Source organism: Sturnus vulgaris, chromosome 2 (genome assembly GCF_052056855.1).
Source record: "Sturnus vulgaris isolate bStuVul1 chromosome 2, bStuVul1.hap1, whole genome shotgun sequence".
NCBI lineage: Eukaryota > Metazoa > Chordata > Aves > Passeriformes > Sturnidae > Sturnus > Sturnus vulgaris.
The window spans coordinates 111862871-111877723 of record NC_142244.1 but is presented as its reverse complement, the minus strand read 5'-3'; the positions used below and the strand labels follow the sequence as shown (position 1 = coordinate 111877723).

General features: G+C 37.7%; 1 protein-coding gene across 3 annotated transcripts in view; it reads right to left on the bottom strand.

Moving 5' to 3' along the window:
- USP9X (ubiquitin specific peptidase 9 X-linked) overlaps positions 1–14853 on the bottom strand; it is a 96617-nt gene that overhangs the window by 56235 nt on the left and 25529 nt on the right. For all 3 annotated transcript variants that reach the window (XM_014876762.2, XM_014876764.2, XM_088160386.1), the window contains exons 3-11: positions 12848–12993; positions 12498–12577; positions 8364–8476; positions 7838–8056; positions 6506–6621; positions 5999–6250; positions 5783–5921; positions 4067–4219; positions 213–317 (exon numbers count right to left, since the gene is read on the bottom strand). In XM_014876762.2, coding sequence (XP_014732248.1) covers positions 213–317; positions 4067–4219; positions 5783–5921; positions 5999–6250; positions 6506–6621; positions 7838–8056; positions 8364–8476; positions 12498–12577; positions 12848–12993 — 1323 coding nt within the window. The remainder of the gene's footprint in view (positions 1–212; positions 318–4066; positions 4220–5782; positions 5922–5998; positions 6251–6505; positions 6622–7837; positions 8057–8363; positions 8477–12497; positions 12578–12847; positions 12994–14853) is intronic.

Here is a 14853-nt window from a genome sequence, read left to right as displayed (position 1 = left end):
AAGTAAACAGAAAATCTCACAAGGAGTGCTCATTAAATAATAGCCTTTCTAGAATTAAATATTGCAGACTGTTGCTACACATTAAGAAATCTTTCAACACACAGAAACTAAGCAAATCTAAAAGAAGTAGAAAGAAAGACACTTGAAAAGGCCACAAATTTACACACACCCTCACAACCCATTTCCTGAATACAGACAAAACACAAAATTACCTTAAAACAATCAAAGAGGTGATCAAGCTGTTCAGGAGAGAAATCCCAAGCTAATTTTGCGAGGAGATCATGTACATTTTTTACAATGGCTTCATGTTTTCCTGCCTGTCAGGAAGAAAAAAAAAAGGAATCCACCAACAATTCATATTAAGTCAAGCACCAGGACATAATTTTTGTAGGAAGACTGTTAGAGGTTGCCAGCAAGAAAAGCTGATGCTGTGGGAGCAGCATAGCAAACTGAATGCTTCACTCGGAATTCACAATATTTAGATTTCCTTTTTAAGTCTAAGTAAGTGTGCTTTGTGTGTGCACACAACTATTTATTTGGAACATAAGTATCGCAGCATCAAAATATTTATTTTTTTTGTTCCTGCTACAAAATCAAGCTGGGACAGTGGACAAAAAAATCTAAAAAGATATTTTTACTTACAAACTGCTATTTTAATGTTGTTTGGGGGGGAGTTTTATGGTTTGGGGTTTTTTAATAAGAAATTACTTAAAATCCATATCTGAATTTCATTGAGGTGTTTTAAGGTGTAAACCAATTTTTAGTATTTCCACATACTTTCTCAGGCTGGAATACTTCCTTTGTGTTAGAGGATTCACAGACAACTAAAGCCTTCTATTACAAATAATTTGTTACCAGACAATGTTTTGAAGTCCACCAGCTTTAAACTTACAAATCCACCAAAGAAACAACTAAGGACAAGATGTTGAGTTCTGTAATAGACACAGTTTTAACTGAGAGTTTGGTGTACATCACAATTTTGACACTTAAGGAGGAAGACAATGAAGGGGAAAAAAGCTAGTTCCATTCAACTCTGAGCATGAAGAAAATTTTCTGCCCAGGCTGGAAAACACATCCTGTACTTTACATCTACAGCTCAAAACCAACAAATTGGGACTATGAGAATCAATAGCTGATTTACTGTACAAAATTTTCCTGTAAGCAAGAAATAAAAAATGCAAAACAAATACCTAGAATACACATTCTGATGTAATTAATTTTGTACACTATTAAAAATATATGCATAAGCACTTTTGAAATTCAATTCCTACTAAAAACTTCCATCAATAATTTAAAACCAAAACCAGACTAATAGCTTTGTTATATGCTGTGCCTTAAATTCTTTATAAGATGTCATAAATTTTTGTTTTAAAATAAGTCATTTTAAGTAGTAATGGTCGTTTTCACATTATGGGTCAGATTACAAGTGGGGAAATTACTAAACCCTTCATTTCACTTGACTTTGGAAAACATCATGTAATCTTTTTCCTCTACCAGACCATTTCCTGATAAAGAAAAACTGAGAGCATGCAGGGCAGAAAGAACATCTGTTATATAACAAATAAAAGGAGAGGTATGGCCAGCTCCTGGGGGGAGCAAGAAGAGTAAGAATAAGGCAGGTAACGACCTTGATTTGGGAGCTTTTTAACAGATATGGGGAAGCTGTAAGGCACTGAAGGATCTGGGGAAGCAGAACCAGACAGGGAAGAGGTAAGGAACCTGTGTGTGACCTGCCAGCTTGCTGCACAGGAATGGGGAAATGTCTGTGAAGTTCCAGTTTAATACTCCAGAATGAAAGTCATGAGACCTCAACCTCTGCCATTCTGCATTTTGTACAGCTGGATCTTTCCCTGCAACTCCAGAGGCTGCAACTTAATGCTTGGATTTAGAGACTTCCAACATTATTCCTTTAATCAAATACACTCCTATATTGTGAACACTGGCTTTGTAAGACATGAAAACACTTGAATAAAATTAAAACTTAGGTTGCCTTTGAAGGGCAAAAGCAGCATCATTGCATTACTTTCAGTAATAGTAAGAGTCTCAGGTGCATGCTCACCCTCTAAACCCAGGCAGTAACCCAAGTGCTTGAGCCTGAAAGCAAAACCTCCCCGCTGGTGCACTGAGGCCAAGCTAAAATAGCCTGTTATATAAAGCTACACAGTAAATCAACTCCTCACTACTGAATTTCATGTCCCAGCTGCTCTCAGGAGCAGTCATTTAATAAGAACTTCTAAACACTACTATACACTATAGGGAATAGTGAAGTAGGTGAAAATCATTCTATATTAGCAGATTTTAGTATTCTTAATTTTTAGTCCATTATAATCCCACGGCTAAAGCCACAGTGAAACCATCTACCTGAAGAAGAGTTACTTTCACATGAAAAAAGTACAGGGCAAAATTACAGCCAGAGCACTGCAGTAGCCACCTATTTGAAAGCACAAGAAGTGAGCAGAGCAAGCTGGGTATTTAAGGACATGGAACATTTCTTCAGAAACTACTTCTATTTATTCTTAATTTTTTTTTCAACTGTTAAGTTGGACTATCTCCATTTTTTTTAAGGGTTGCACCACATATTCATATTTTTCTGGAAGGGTAGAAAGTTTGACTACACTAGCTTATCCTCATGTCCTATTTCCAAGCACTAGGAGCAAGGTAATTGCTTGGAAGACTTTTTTTTTCAAATTTCAGATTTTTTCTCCTTTTATTAAAAGTGAGGCTCTAAAACAGTTAAAAGAGGCCTACTAACAGCAAACTAGCCTCTCAAAGTCTGTTGGCTTTTTTTCCCCACAGGTATCTTGTAGTCTGGAAAAATCTATAGACCACAAGCTGAAAGCTAACAGTATGATCCCAGACCTTAATTCAAGTAATCTGTGTATTGCTCTGCTACATGACAAAATCTTCTTAACAGGACTTTGGGATAATAAGGAAAGAGTGTATTGAGTTTCAGACTGTGCAGTTACTGCCGTGCTAGAATTGAAGCCTAGGCATGATAAAGTTACTTGCAACACCAGAGATCCAGGAGTTTTAAATGCAACTTGAAAAGAAATCCACTTAAGCCAAACTGTTACAGTCTCAAAACAGCATAAACACATGTAAACTGTGTTACCAAAATAACCCAACTTATATTAGCCCTTGTCAAGGTATAACCCAGCTGACAACTGGGCACCACAGAGCTGCTCACTCAACTCTTCACCCCACAGTGTCATAGGGGAAAAGAGTCAGGAGGGTCAAAGTGAGAAAACTCAGAGTTGAGATAACATAGCTACTACAGAACCTACTATGGATAAATTTAACACTGTCCCTGCCCAAACCAATACAGCCCTCTCTCCCTGAATTAACCTAGTTATTAGCCTTCCCAAACTTGAAAGACTGGCCTGAGGACTTAGTTGTACAATCAGAGTTTCACTACCCATTATTCATGTTTCTATCCCATTTTTCTAAATTTTCTGTATACACAGTAATTTTCAATTACTTTGTCTCTCCAGCTGCCTAGTCTGTGTGTTAAACTCATGCAGCCCACAGCTAAGGAAGTCCAGCCTCCCCTATCACATAAGTAAATAATTCAACATTGCAAAACTTGTAATTTTTCAAAAAGAATTATTGCAACACAAGGAAAAGAACTTACAGTTAAACGACTTCTAGAACAGTCATGATTTGAAGCCTTACTAATCACACTCTGCCCAGGAAAAACTTATGCAACTGTGGGGAACTCAGAGACTAGCAACACGTATTTCTTCAAGCATTTTTAAATACTAAGCTATCACGTATCATGTCTTTGCTCAATGTTGAAGGCTCCTCAATACTTAAAAAGGATCATCTCTGCACCATGCTCTGAACTGTTCCCTCAGGATCTACATATATATGTAGCTGACCTCTTCCACTGGAGACATTTGAGATGACAATTTTAAGTTCCAAGACCCCCAAAACAAACATCATTTCATCTCAATCTTTTCTTTAGCTTTGTCTAACACAGAGCAAAAGCAGCCCAGGTTCTCTTCTCAACACGACATACAAGGAGATGCCTTCTGTGCAGCAGCAGACAAGCAGCTGAATTATTTACCTGTGCAGCCCAAATGTTGTCAAGATCCTGCAAAGTGAGAGCTTTCTCTTTGATGACAAACCGGAGAATTTTCTCAAGTTTTTCTACATATTGAGGTTGATGAAGACTATCTCTTAATACAATTGATAAAATGTTGTTCTGCTGGATCCATTCCTGAATATAAAAAGAAAGTAGTGCCATTTCAAATTATTCAGGTGCCATCATTGATATTTAAACTACAAAACAAAAATCCAACCTGCTACACATTTAAAAAGATGCAGCACAATAGAAAGGCTTTTATCTTTAGTTTCCGCTCACAAAAAAAAAAACAAACCTTCACCATTTAAAATAATCCAGCATATTACTGGATTATTATTGGAATACTCTTCACTGTGTTATCTTAGGGGGAAATTTTTTCAGGCATATTAAAATCAGGAACTTAGAGCATAAAAATGTTCAAACAATTTCAAACATATGAAGCCAATGTGAAGAAGAGTTAACTCTCCTATTCAAGGAACAAAATTTTTATCTCCCAATTCACAGTCATTAAGTATTAAAACCAAATTATTTAAGACACCTCTAACTCTACTGGTACACCTACAGCACATCCCATAAAAAGGACTTAATCACGGACTGAAATATAAAAAAGATTATTTAAGTACTGCCACTTTTAGGGCTTTTGAATTGTTTCTAATTGAATCAGAGGCAAATATTCAAGCCATATTTAAGGAGATGCAATTTTCTCAGTGGTGTCACTGACATGATCAGACCATTTTGCTCCAAGTGAAGCAAAAGCAGGATGTGCTCTGAGCACTGAAAGAGAAAACAAACATCCACAGCATCCTAATTTCCACAGTGTCCTTGATTAGACTTACAATATTCAAGCTGGTCTCATGAAATGATGAAATCTAGATGTTTTTAGTTAAAAACAGAGGTTTTGTATGAGATGCCAAACTGTAGGAAATGTGTAAAAAAGAGACCTATTTCTTCCTATTGCTTTAAAAAGTCAAGACTGCAATTATCCTTTGTTGTCAGATATCCTTTCGTGGATTACAAACCTCACAACAGGTGGTCAGTCAGAAACATGGGGCAGAATAGTGTAAAAATCACTTAACACAACTAGTTTTCACAAAGATTAAGAGAAAATAGTTATTTTAGTTTTGTAATTGCTCATTTTCATACTTCCCGATACATGCATTCAAGCAACAGTATTCAAAATACAAAAATATTGATTACAACAAAAACGTGGTATCTAGAATTTTCTGTACCAAAGCATGCAGCTTCTGAAATGTAAGAAGCAGACTAATCACTAACAACTCCAATGAGAAAAAGTTGAAGCACCAAACCCAGACAATATCCTTATTTAAATAACCATTGACTTTCTAGTTACTGTGGCACTGAAGTTTCAAATGAATCACACTTGTTTTATCTACGCTTCTCTGGGTTTTTTAGAACTGTATGAAAAACCCACACTATTCAAGGATTTGGTTTTGAGCCGTGTTTTTAGCAGCACTGAAAAGTAATTCTCAACAACAGGTTTGACACAAATACAGCATTTTTTCACAGAAAGGCTACTATTAAAGTGCTTTATTACCATCAGATGATACCTAATGTTTCTAACACAATATATGAAAAAAAAGGGTGTGCTGGATCCACAATAAAGAGCTACTTCTACAGCTGAAGTACAAAGGAGAAACAAAATCTGTGCAATGAATTTCACTGAAAAGGAGCACTTACTGCCATTCTTTCAGCTGTGAGCCACTCTTCCTCTTCAGGATTACCATGTCGATGAGTGTAGTATGACACACTGGATATTACTTTGTTAACTTCATTTAGTGCATTCATTTTACCATTGAAAGAGGAAATTTGTAACAACCTGTGAGAAAAATTTAATGTAAGAAGCATGGAAAACACTGTCACCAGTGGCATACTATATTAGGAGTAGCATCTTACCTAAGAATCATTTTTAACCTAAATATTTCTAAATTTTTTACAGTTTCTTCTTGTCCTGGAACTCTTGAAGCTAAGTTCTTTAGAGATTTGATTATCATTGACAGAGCATCATTTTTGGCTTCATTCTTTGCTTCTTTTTTCAGTTCATCATCTGTTAAATTTTCTAAAAACTGTGGAACCATTTCTATAATTGGAAGGAAGTATTTCTTCACTGTATGTAACGTTAAAAATTCAAAACATTGTCCAAATGGCCTAAAAACAAAGGAAAATATAAGGGAAGTGTCATAATCAGTAATCATGCAATATTATGATAATAAGATGCAATTAATTAAAGAAACTGACATCTACTTAGAAGCACATGAAATGGTGAAGGTGAATACCATCAGCTACAGAGATGGAGTGAAAGGAAGTGCTTCAATAAAAGTCTAAGTTTTATGCTAACATAGTATTTTATACTGAGTCCAACTTTTGCAAATACATAAATCATTATTTAGAAAAAAAACTTACTTGATGAGAGCTGCAATGATCTGAACATTCAATGCTGATCCACTCATGAATCGATCATGCAAGATCTGAAATCCATTTAATGTGCCAAACTTGTTGATAAGATCTACTAGCCAACCCTGTAATAAAACAAACAGCCGTTTTCTGGCATTTACAAAGTACCATCTAGAAATACTTTCAAGTACCTGTTAATAACAATATTTGCTTTAAAAATGTCTTTATACAACAGTTTACATATTCAGTTTTAAGGAAATGCTCATGAAGCAGGCAACAAGATCTTTTCTGTTATCATGTCAAAGAGCAGATGCTGTATATGAGCTACTCAAAGGCATTTATTAAATATGTAGGAATAAAACTGACTATAATTTAGGTCCAGCTTTGGCTGCTAAATTGCTGCAGAAAGTCTGACAGTTCTGGTATTTTTATCTTTGACCTGGATGTGATAATGACACATATAGAAACATTAAGAATGCAAAGTAACATTCTTCTAAACACAATTAGCAATGCAAAGGAAGTCCAAGGACACTGGAGTTTTTTATCCTTGGTTCTTACAAGTCAATAGTCAGCAGTTCCACTAAAGAAAAAAAAATTTAAAAACTAAAAAAATGTATATATGTAAGTGTGTGTGTGTGCACACGTATATACAAATATAAAAAATTCAGTTAACTCCTGAAGTCTTATCAGTGCCATTTGGAGATCAATTTTGAAAACTTCAGACTCAAGAACCGGGATGGCTTGCTAATCTCCACTTCAGTTAAAAAAAAATAAAATAAAACAAAACCAAAACTCCAAGAAACCACAGCTACAAAAACTAACAACAAAAAACCCAAACAAATAAAACAGCCAAACCTTTAACATCTCTCAAAAACAAAACCAAACTAAAGCCACCAAAAAAACCACACTGACAATAGTATCTCGTGTCCAATTAAAAACATTTCTTCCACGATTAGAAACTGTAAGGGAGAGAAAACTCCTACTTTATCACCATCTACTCTTCAAAATGTGTCACCTACAAAATTTCATGTTAAGTGAGAAGGTAAATCCATCAACTGGCAAATGCAAGCAAACCATTTAACACAGTAGGAATGGAATTCCAGCAGAGTTGTGCCAGCTTACCACAGAAACATGTGACACAGTTTGATTGTGGCAAAGACAGGAAGAGTTAGAAGGGGAAATGTACATTAAATACGGAGTCATAAGCAGCAGAACATCTTAGTGATAGAGGGAATGAAGAGGGCTTTTGCCCCCCACTCTAAAAACACTTCTCTACAGCTGCTGTGTCATTACGTAACACTGCAGAGAATAAAATACACGGGTATGGAAAGGCTCTCATACCTTCGGTGATCGTGGGTCAGGAGGACGGGCATAAAGTTCATCTTCAGCAAGCTGGACTCCTGCAGGAACTGTTTCTGAGGGACGAGTACCATTGTATAGATGGAATTTGCAGTGAGGATTTAAGGCCATGGCAAGAAGTTCAAGAAGGGGAAACCAATCTTGGGACAGCTTGGCCACACAGAGTTCCACTAGTCGATGAGTGTTGTTAATAATACATCTCTGTTGATTAAAAAAAAACATGTAAGAATGTGGCAGGGGACTGTACAATGAATGTGAACTATAAACACGGAACATACATGGTTCCAGTCCTCCCCAAATCATCTTTTATGTTTTACTTCCTTCCAAAGCACTGACAGAAAGATGACTCCCCACTGCCTGCCCAGATCCATGCATACAAGAGTTTTCTCACAACTCGCTACTGAGTTTCAAAGATTAGATCCAGTTTTTACAGTCTACCCCAATCACAAAGGCAGTCTCCTTTATTTAAATTACCACGCTCTTCAGAAACACAGCTTTAAAAACTCACATGAATCTCGAACTTCCAGCCGCTCACTGCCTCGTCTGTAAGGATTTTTGTGAAGGATATTGTTAACCCATCCCGAAAAAATCGCTGGCATGCTTCACTTTTGACATCAAGGCCTATTTAAAATAAGAAAGAACAACAAACTATTAGACATGGAATTTCATTAGTTGTTACATGAACATTTAAAATGCTGAAAGCAGAGACTTGGTGTGCTGGTGTTGTTAAGTTCTTCTCAGTAGCTCATACAAGGCTGTGTTTTGGTTTGGGCTGGAAACAGTGTTGGCAACACAGGGGTGTTTTCCTCACTGCTGAGCAGCACTTTCAGATCCGAGGCTTTCCTGCTTCTCACACCACCCTGCCAGGAAGTAAGTTGGGTGTGCACAAGGATTTGGGAGGGGATACAGTCAGGACAGCTGAGCCTAAAGGACCACAGGGATATCCCAGACCATGCAGGGTCATGATCAGCACACAGAGCTGAGGAAGAAGGAAGGGGGAGATGTTAGAAGTGATGTTGTTTGTCTCCCCAGGTCACTATTACTCCTGTTACTCCTGCTGTCCGGGAGATGCCTGAACACCTGTCCAGCTATGGGAAGTAGTGCATAAATTCTTTGGTTTGCTTTGCTATCACACTTTTGTTTTACGTATTAAACTGTCTTTATCCCAACCCACGAGTTTTTTAACTTTTGCCTTTCTGATTCTCTCCCCCATCTCTGCAGAGGGGCACTGAGCACGTGGCTGTGTGGTGCTTAGTTGCTGGCTGGGGTTAAATCACAACATTTGGATTTCAATGGTTTGGTGTTTGAAGTTTCAGAACTGATTTTAAACAAGTCTTAGATGAAAACAAAATTACATAAGCTTAAATGGACAAAAAACTTGATGGATTAATGTTCTAGTAAAGTCATCTCAAAAAATTACACTCCTTTACATAATTTTAATTGTTTTTAAAAATACGTCATCCAGGTTGGCTTTTTCCCCATTTTACAACATACTACTTTGATAGATATACTAGCAAAAATAACAGTAAGTACAATCTTTATCTTCCATTCTTTTTTACGTTTTCTCTTATCTACTGGATAACAGCATAATCAGTGAATGAAGAGGGGTAAAAATAACCATTTCAAGGAGCTTCAGTAAGAAACTCAGTAGTGGTCCCAAAGAAATGCAGATGAATCATCTTATGAGAGATGGAGACAGTCTTTAGAGGGTGCTGGAAACAGCTCCCATTACCGGGCTGGCCTAACTTTTGGATGCACATGTGCCCATGCACACCCTGATTTAAATTCTTTTTGTCACTAGGGCCTCCCTCTCTTTCCCATTCCATGCAATTCATCAAAAACACAGATTTGGGATCAAGTCTAAACGTTTATATTTTGTAGTGAAATCTCATTTCAGTTTAAGTAAGTTATAAATTCCAGAAGTTGTCTTGCCTCTTGCTTGCGTGTGTCACATTGGAAAGTTCTGGCAGCACATTAAAAACTGAGTGTAAATGTTAAGGGCAATAAAATCCTTTTGAAAAAAAAGAGTGGAGAATATTTTTGCCTATAAAAAACCAAAACCTTAAAATAAACCCTTTTTTTACCTTTTAAATTTATAGTATCTAATTCACTATGAAATTTACAAATCTCATTACTGAAAATACTCCGTAAGTATTCCAGATTTAGTGTGAAGATAAACATCAGTCTTGCTATTAAATGCTATTTTTTAAATAGGTTTTCTTCTATTAGCAAGTAACTCCAGACTATCTGTTGATAGTATCATGGCTCATTGTTTAATAAAGAGTAATAGATCAATGCCTACACATAAAAAGAGAATTTTCCATAAATGGGTGCATCTGCCAGAATAATGCAAGTCACAGTTAAACAGGATTCACATTACTTTGTCAAATTTGCTCCTTTAACTTGAAGGTGGTAATGCTGACATTCATTTCATATATGTACTTTCAATTAGTTCAGTTATGTCCCTTTCAATTGTAGTTCCCAAAAAGATTTAAAGATGATGCAAATATCACTCATTTTATAGCCAGAGTCAAAAAGAAGTAGCAACCCTGCAGTCCCTCCAGAATGCTGATGGACATTGGCTGTGTTAGGAATAAAAGCTACTGAATAGCCCTAACCACAAGAAAACAGTGCTTGACAAAAACATGCAGTGGGGTCTTTCTAGGTTTTGTTGCTACACAGTTTAAATAAGATTAATTTAAATAAGACAGAAATACAGAGTTTATGTAATTCAAAAGCTGGTTATTTTTTAATCTGTCCTTTCAGTTCCTCCTTTTGGAAATAGATCCTGTCAGAATATGAAAAACTCACATAGACAGGTAGCAAGGAGTCAAATTTTATATGTTACTGACAGAATGAGGCAGTTTAATCTATTAAGAAATATACACAACAAAACCATTTATATTGCTTGTCTATATAAACCCCACTATCTAACAGTGTCTGCCAAGCTCTGAGCTACCAAAACAGTGCCAGTTACACCAAGTTACACTCTATCATATTCCTTGGGAACTGGAAGTTATTTAAAAGGAGCCGTATTAGCCATCATGTAACTTCAAGTAGCAAAAAAGCCCTCAAAAATCTAGGATGTAGCTGTAAAGATAACACAGTAAACAGCTAAGAGCTTTCCCTGTTTTCTCCTTATCCAATAATCCTTGCATACACACAGGAATTCATCCGGAGGGCAAGAGGAAACATAATTAAGTAGCAACACAGAAGTGCTTTTTAGAATTGCACACCAACAACTTAATAAAAATCAAAGTGCAAAAGCATATGAATACGCTTCCACTGTTTTTCACAACTTCAAGAAGAAAAATAAGCTTTTCTTTTGGGGAACTTTCAACTAAGCCTGATGCTTTGAGGAAGTACATTGATGTCAGAAGTAGCTAGAAATCTCATTCTGCTCTTATTACTTCACTGCATTGACAGCTTCTAGGTTTTGGGTGGTTTTGCTTTTTTTTTAAAGATGACTTAACAGCAAGCAGAACACACATCTCCTCTCTCACACATTACAAGCAGATAATTTCTTTTTACTGCACTGTTCCAACAAGCAGACACAAAGGTGGCTGCACTTTCTCTTGAAAAGCTGGCATTTTTTCTCCTTCAGAACAGATGTGATCCCTTGAACATCCTACACTTGCTTGAGGATCCTTGCCAGACCCAGCTACACAAAAAGCCACCAATTCCAAGCACAACTACAGCTGATAAATCAAGTGTTGGCAACAATATGTCATTATCCTGTGCTGGATCACAAGGATGCACCCTAACTTTTGCTTCTTCACAGAGTGATCCAAAGAAAAAAAGACTTAACAGTCAAGACAACACAGAATATCATGACCACAATTAGCTTCTTTGTCTTAAAGCTGCCTAAGAATAACATTTATTAACATGGAAATGAAGATGTCCTGAGCCAGCACCTATGCAGAAGAAAGAGCAGGCACTTTGTATGGTGCTATATTCAAAACACAAAGAGCTGATAAATGGTGATATTCTAAAAATTTGCTGTGACTCTTGCTATTACTCAAACACAAGCAACCTCCCAAGAGAACAGAACTTTCCAGAACACTTGGCAAACCTGTCAATCTCACCAGTACAATTTAACAAACACATACACTGTCCTGATATGGAACCCTCTCACTCCCAAGTCAGACACCAGCAAGCACTGGTAGGACTAAGCTGTGCTCAGACTAATAGTTTAAAATGCTAACTGATACTGTTAAAAGCACATGTGTGCCAAATCTGAACAAAAATTAACGGCAATGTATTTGAAAGCTAGACTAGAAACTTATTAAAAAATAAAAACAACTAGCATTATTTGAGTTTCAGCATCTGCTATAAAGACCAAACCCACTAGGTCTGATATCAAAGTGAATACAGAAAACAGGTATGACAGGAATGACAGGATTTTACATCTCTGAGCTTATTCAACGTCCCTACTCGTGCTAAGGCACCCATTTCTAATTACATTAATGGCTTTTTAAAAATTCTCATCTGTGAAGATTTTGCATAGCACTCTGACACAATCTTAAAGACCAGGGTTGTAACAGAAATTATTAACAATTTTTAAGCCTTCACCAGGGATCCAAAAGAAGAAATAAAACCAAACATCGCACACCAGTCCAATAATCAAAAGTCTTTCAGTTACCTTTTTTACTTAGGTCAATAGCAGCTTCTAGAAGAACTTCTAATTCCCCCTTCGGCAATACAGGAACAACCCATCGAGGCCTATATTCAAAAACAAACAAACCAAATTTCAACTGTGCTTCTGAAGAATCAAGAATTCTTGCCCCATTGTAATGCTTTTAAATATAGACTCAGTACATAGATTTTTAAATGCCCTGATGAGTATTACACTAACCAACCCAAACAAAAATGCATTCTGCTTTAAACTTCTTTCTCTTTACAACTTCGCCCAATAAAAAAAGCATTTCAAGAAATCCAGTGAAACAAAGATACACAAATCATCTGCAACTTGTCAAAAAAGTGTGAAAATACCTGTTGATCATGTCATCCAACTTTGCCAGGTCTGTGTGTGGAAATGCAGGCTCCTCATCTTCAAGCTGGGGTGGAGCATCAGCTTGGCCCTGCTCATCAGGCGGGGTAGCTGGGGAGTTCTCATTGGAAGAATCAGGTGAAGAAGTCTAAAATTGGGATGGAAAATACTTTAAGTACTACCTGCACTTGTGTTCCATTTCTTTCGGCAGTTTTCTGTCATAACGTATTCCAAAGAATCATCTCAAGTACATACCAATATAAAAAAATTTGACTTCAGATTTATTAACAAAAAACAGAGCATAAAATGTGCTATATATTTTCTATCTTCGCAGGTTAAATATCAAGCTACTTTTCCAGTGAGGAAAGTGGGAATTTTTGGTAACAGCTTATACTTTCAGCAGATCATTTTTGCAGAAGGTGAAATAAATACACTGAAGCTCCAGTTTTTACAAATCTTGTCCAGAAAAGTTGATTACTTTAAGTAGAGAGATAGTTTTCAACAAAAGTGCAGAAGAAAACAATAATGAAAATCTTTCTTCAAGAGTTTGCTAAAAATGAGTGACTCACTACTATAACCATCTACTAATCAACCTCAAAGAACATGATTGTTACATCCACTTTGATGGGCCATGCAAAACACAATGCATTTTGCAGATGTCGCTTATTATTCATACACAGAAATAGTATGAACTGACAATAAGAGCAAGACTTAAGAAGACAAAACCTCAAGAACATTCTTCACCTGCCGTACCACATCTGGTTGGCAGGGAGTATTACTTTCTTCACAGCAGCCTGTAGGGTGCTGGGTTTCAGATTTGTGATCAAAACAGCACTGGTAACACACCAGTGTTTTGTCTGCTGGTGAACAGTGCTGGCACAGGTCTGTTCTTCTCTTTGGTAACTCCTGTCAGAACTCAGACATAGGCAGGAGACACCACGAGGTGGAAGCAGGAAAGGCCACCTGGGATATTGTCAGAGCAGAAAGAAATACAATGAGGAAAGCCAGGACTCACTTGGAATTAAACTTGGCTAAGGATGTCAAGGGTAACAAAGACTTCTTCAAATACATCACAATCAAAATAAATATATGGGAAAATGTGGTCCTGTTGCTGCCTCAGCCAGAAGATCAGGGAGGAGATTTGGAGGAAAGACGTTTCCTTTGGTTGAGAAAATTGGGCAGAGACCGTGTAATTAAACTTCACATCCACAGGTCCATGGGCCCTGATGATCCCATCACCCACAAGTGCTGAGAGAACTGCTTGGAACCATAGTGTTGCAGGAGAGGTGCCCGAGGGCTTAGAAGAAAGCAAATGTCACCCCAGTCTTCAATAAGGGCAAGATGGAGGACCCAGGGAACTACTGGCCAGTCAGCCTCACTTCAACCCCTGGAAAGGTGACAGAAGAGTTCACCCAAGGCCACCTCTACCCAGACGGAAGACAAGAAGATGATCAGGAGAGGTCAGCATGGATTCACTAAAGGTAAATCATGCTCGACCACCCTGATTGCCTTCTACAATGAAACAACTACCTGGATGGATGAGGGGAGAGCAGGGGATGTTGTCTGTCTTGACTTCAGCGAGGCTCTGACACTGTCTCTCACAGCATCTGCATTCATGAACTCAAGAAGCAAGGCCAGGGTGAGTGGACAGTGAGGTGGATTGAGAACTGGCAGATCCCAGAGGTTGGTAATCAGTGGCACAGGTCCAGCTGGAGGCCTGTCACCAGTTGTGACCCCCAAAGCTCAATACTTGGCCCAGGACTGTTGAACTTAATCAATCACCTGGGTGAGGGGCAGATGTCTCCTCGGCGAGTTCTCTGGTGACACAAGGCTGGGAGGAGGGGCCAATACCCCAGGGAGCCATGCAGCCCTTGGGAAGGGCCTCAACAAGATGGAGAGATGGGCAGAGAACCTCCTGAAATCCAGCAAAGGCAAATGCAGGCTCCTGCTCTGGAGAAGAACAACCCCAGGCACCAGGACGGGCTGGGACTGACCTGCTGGGAAGCGG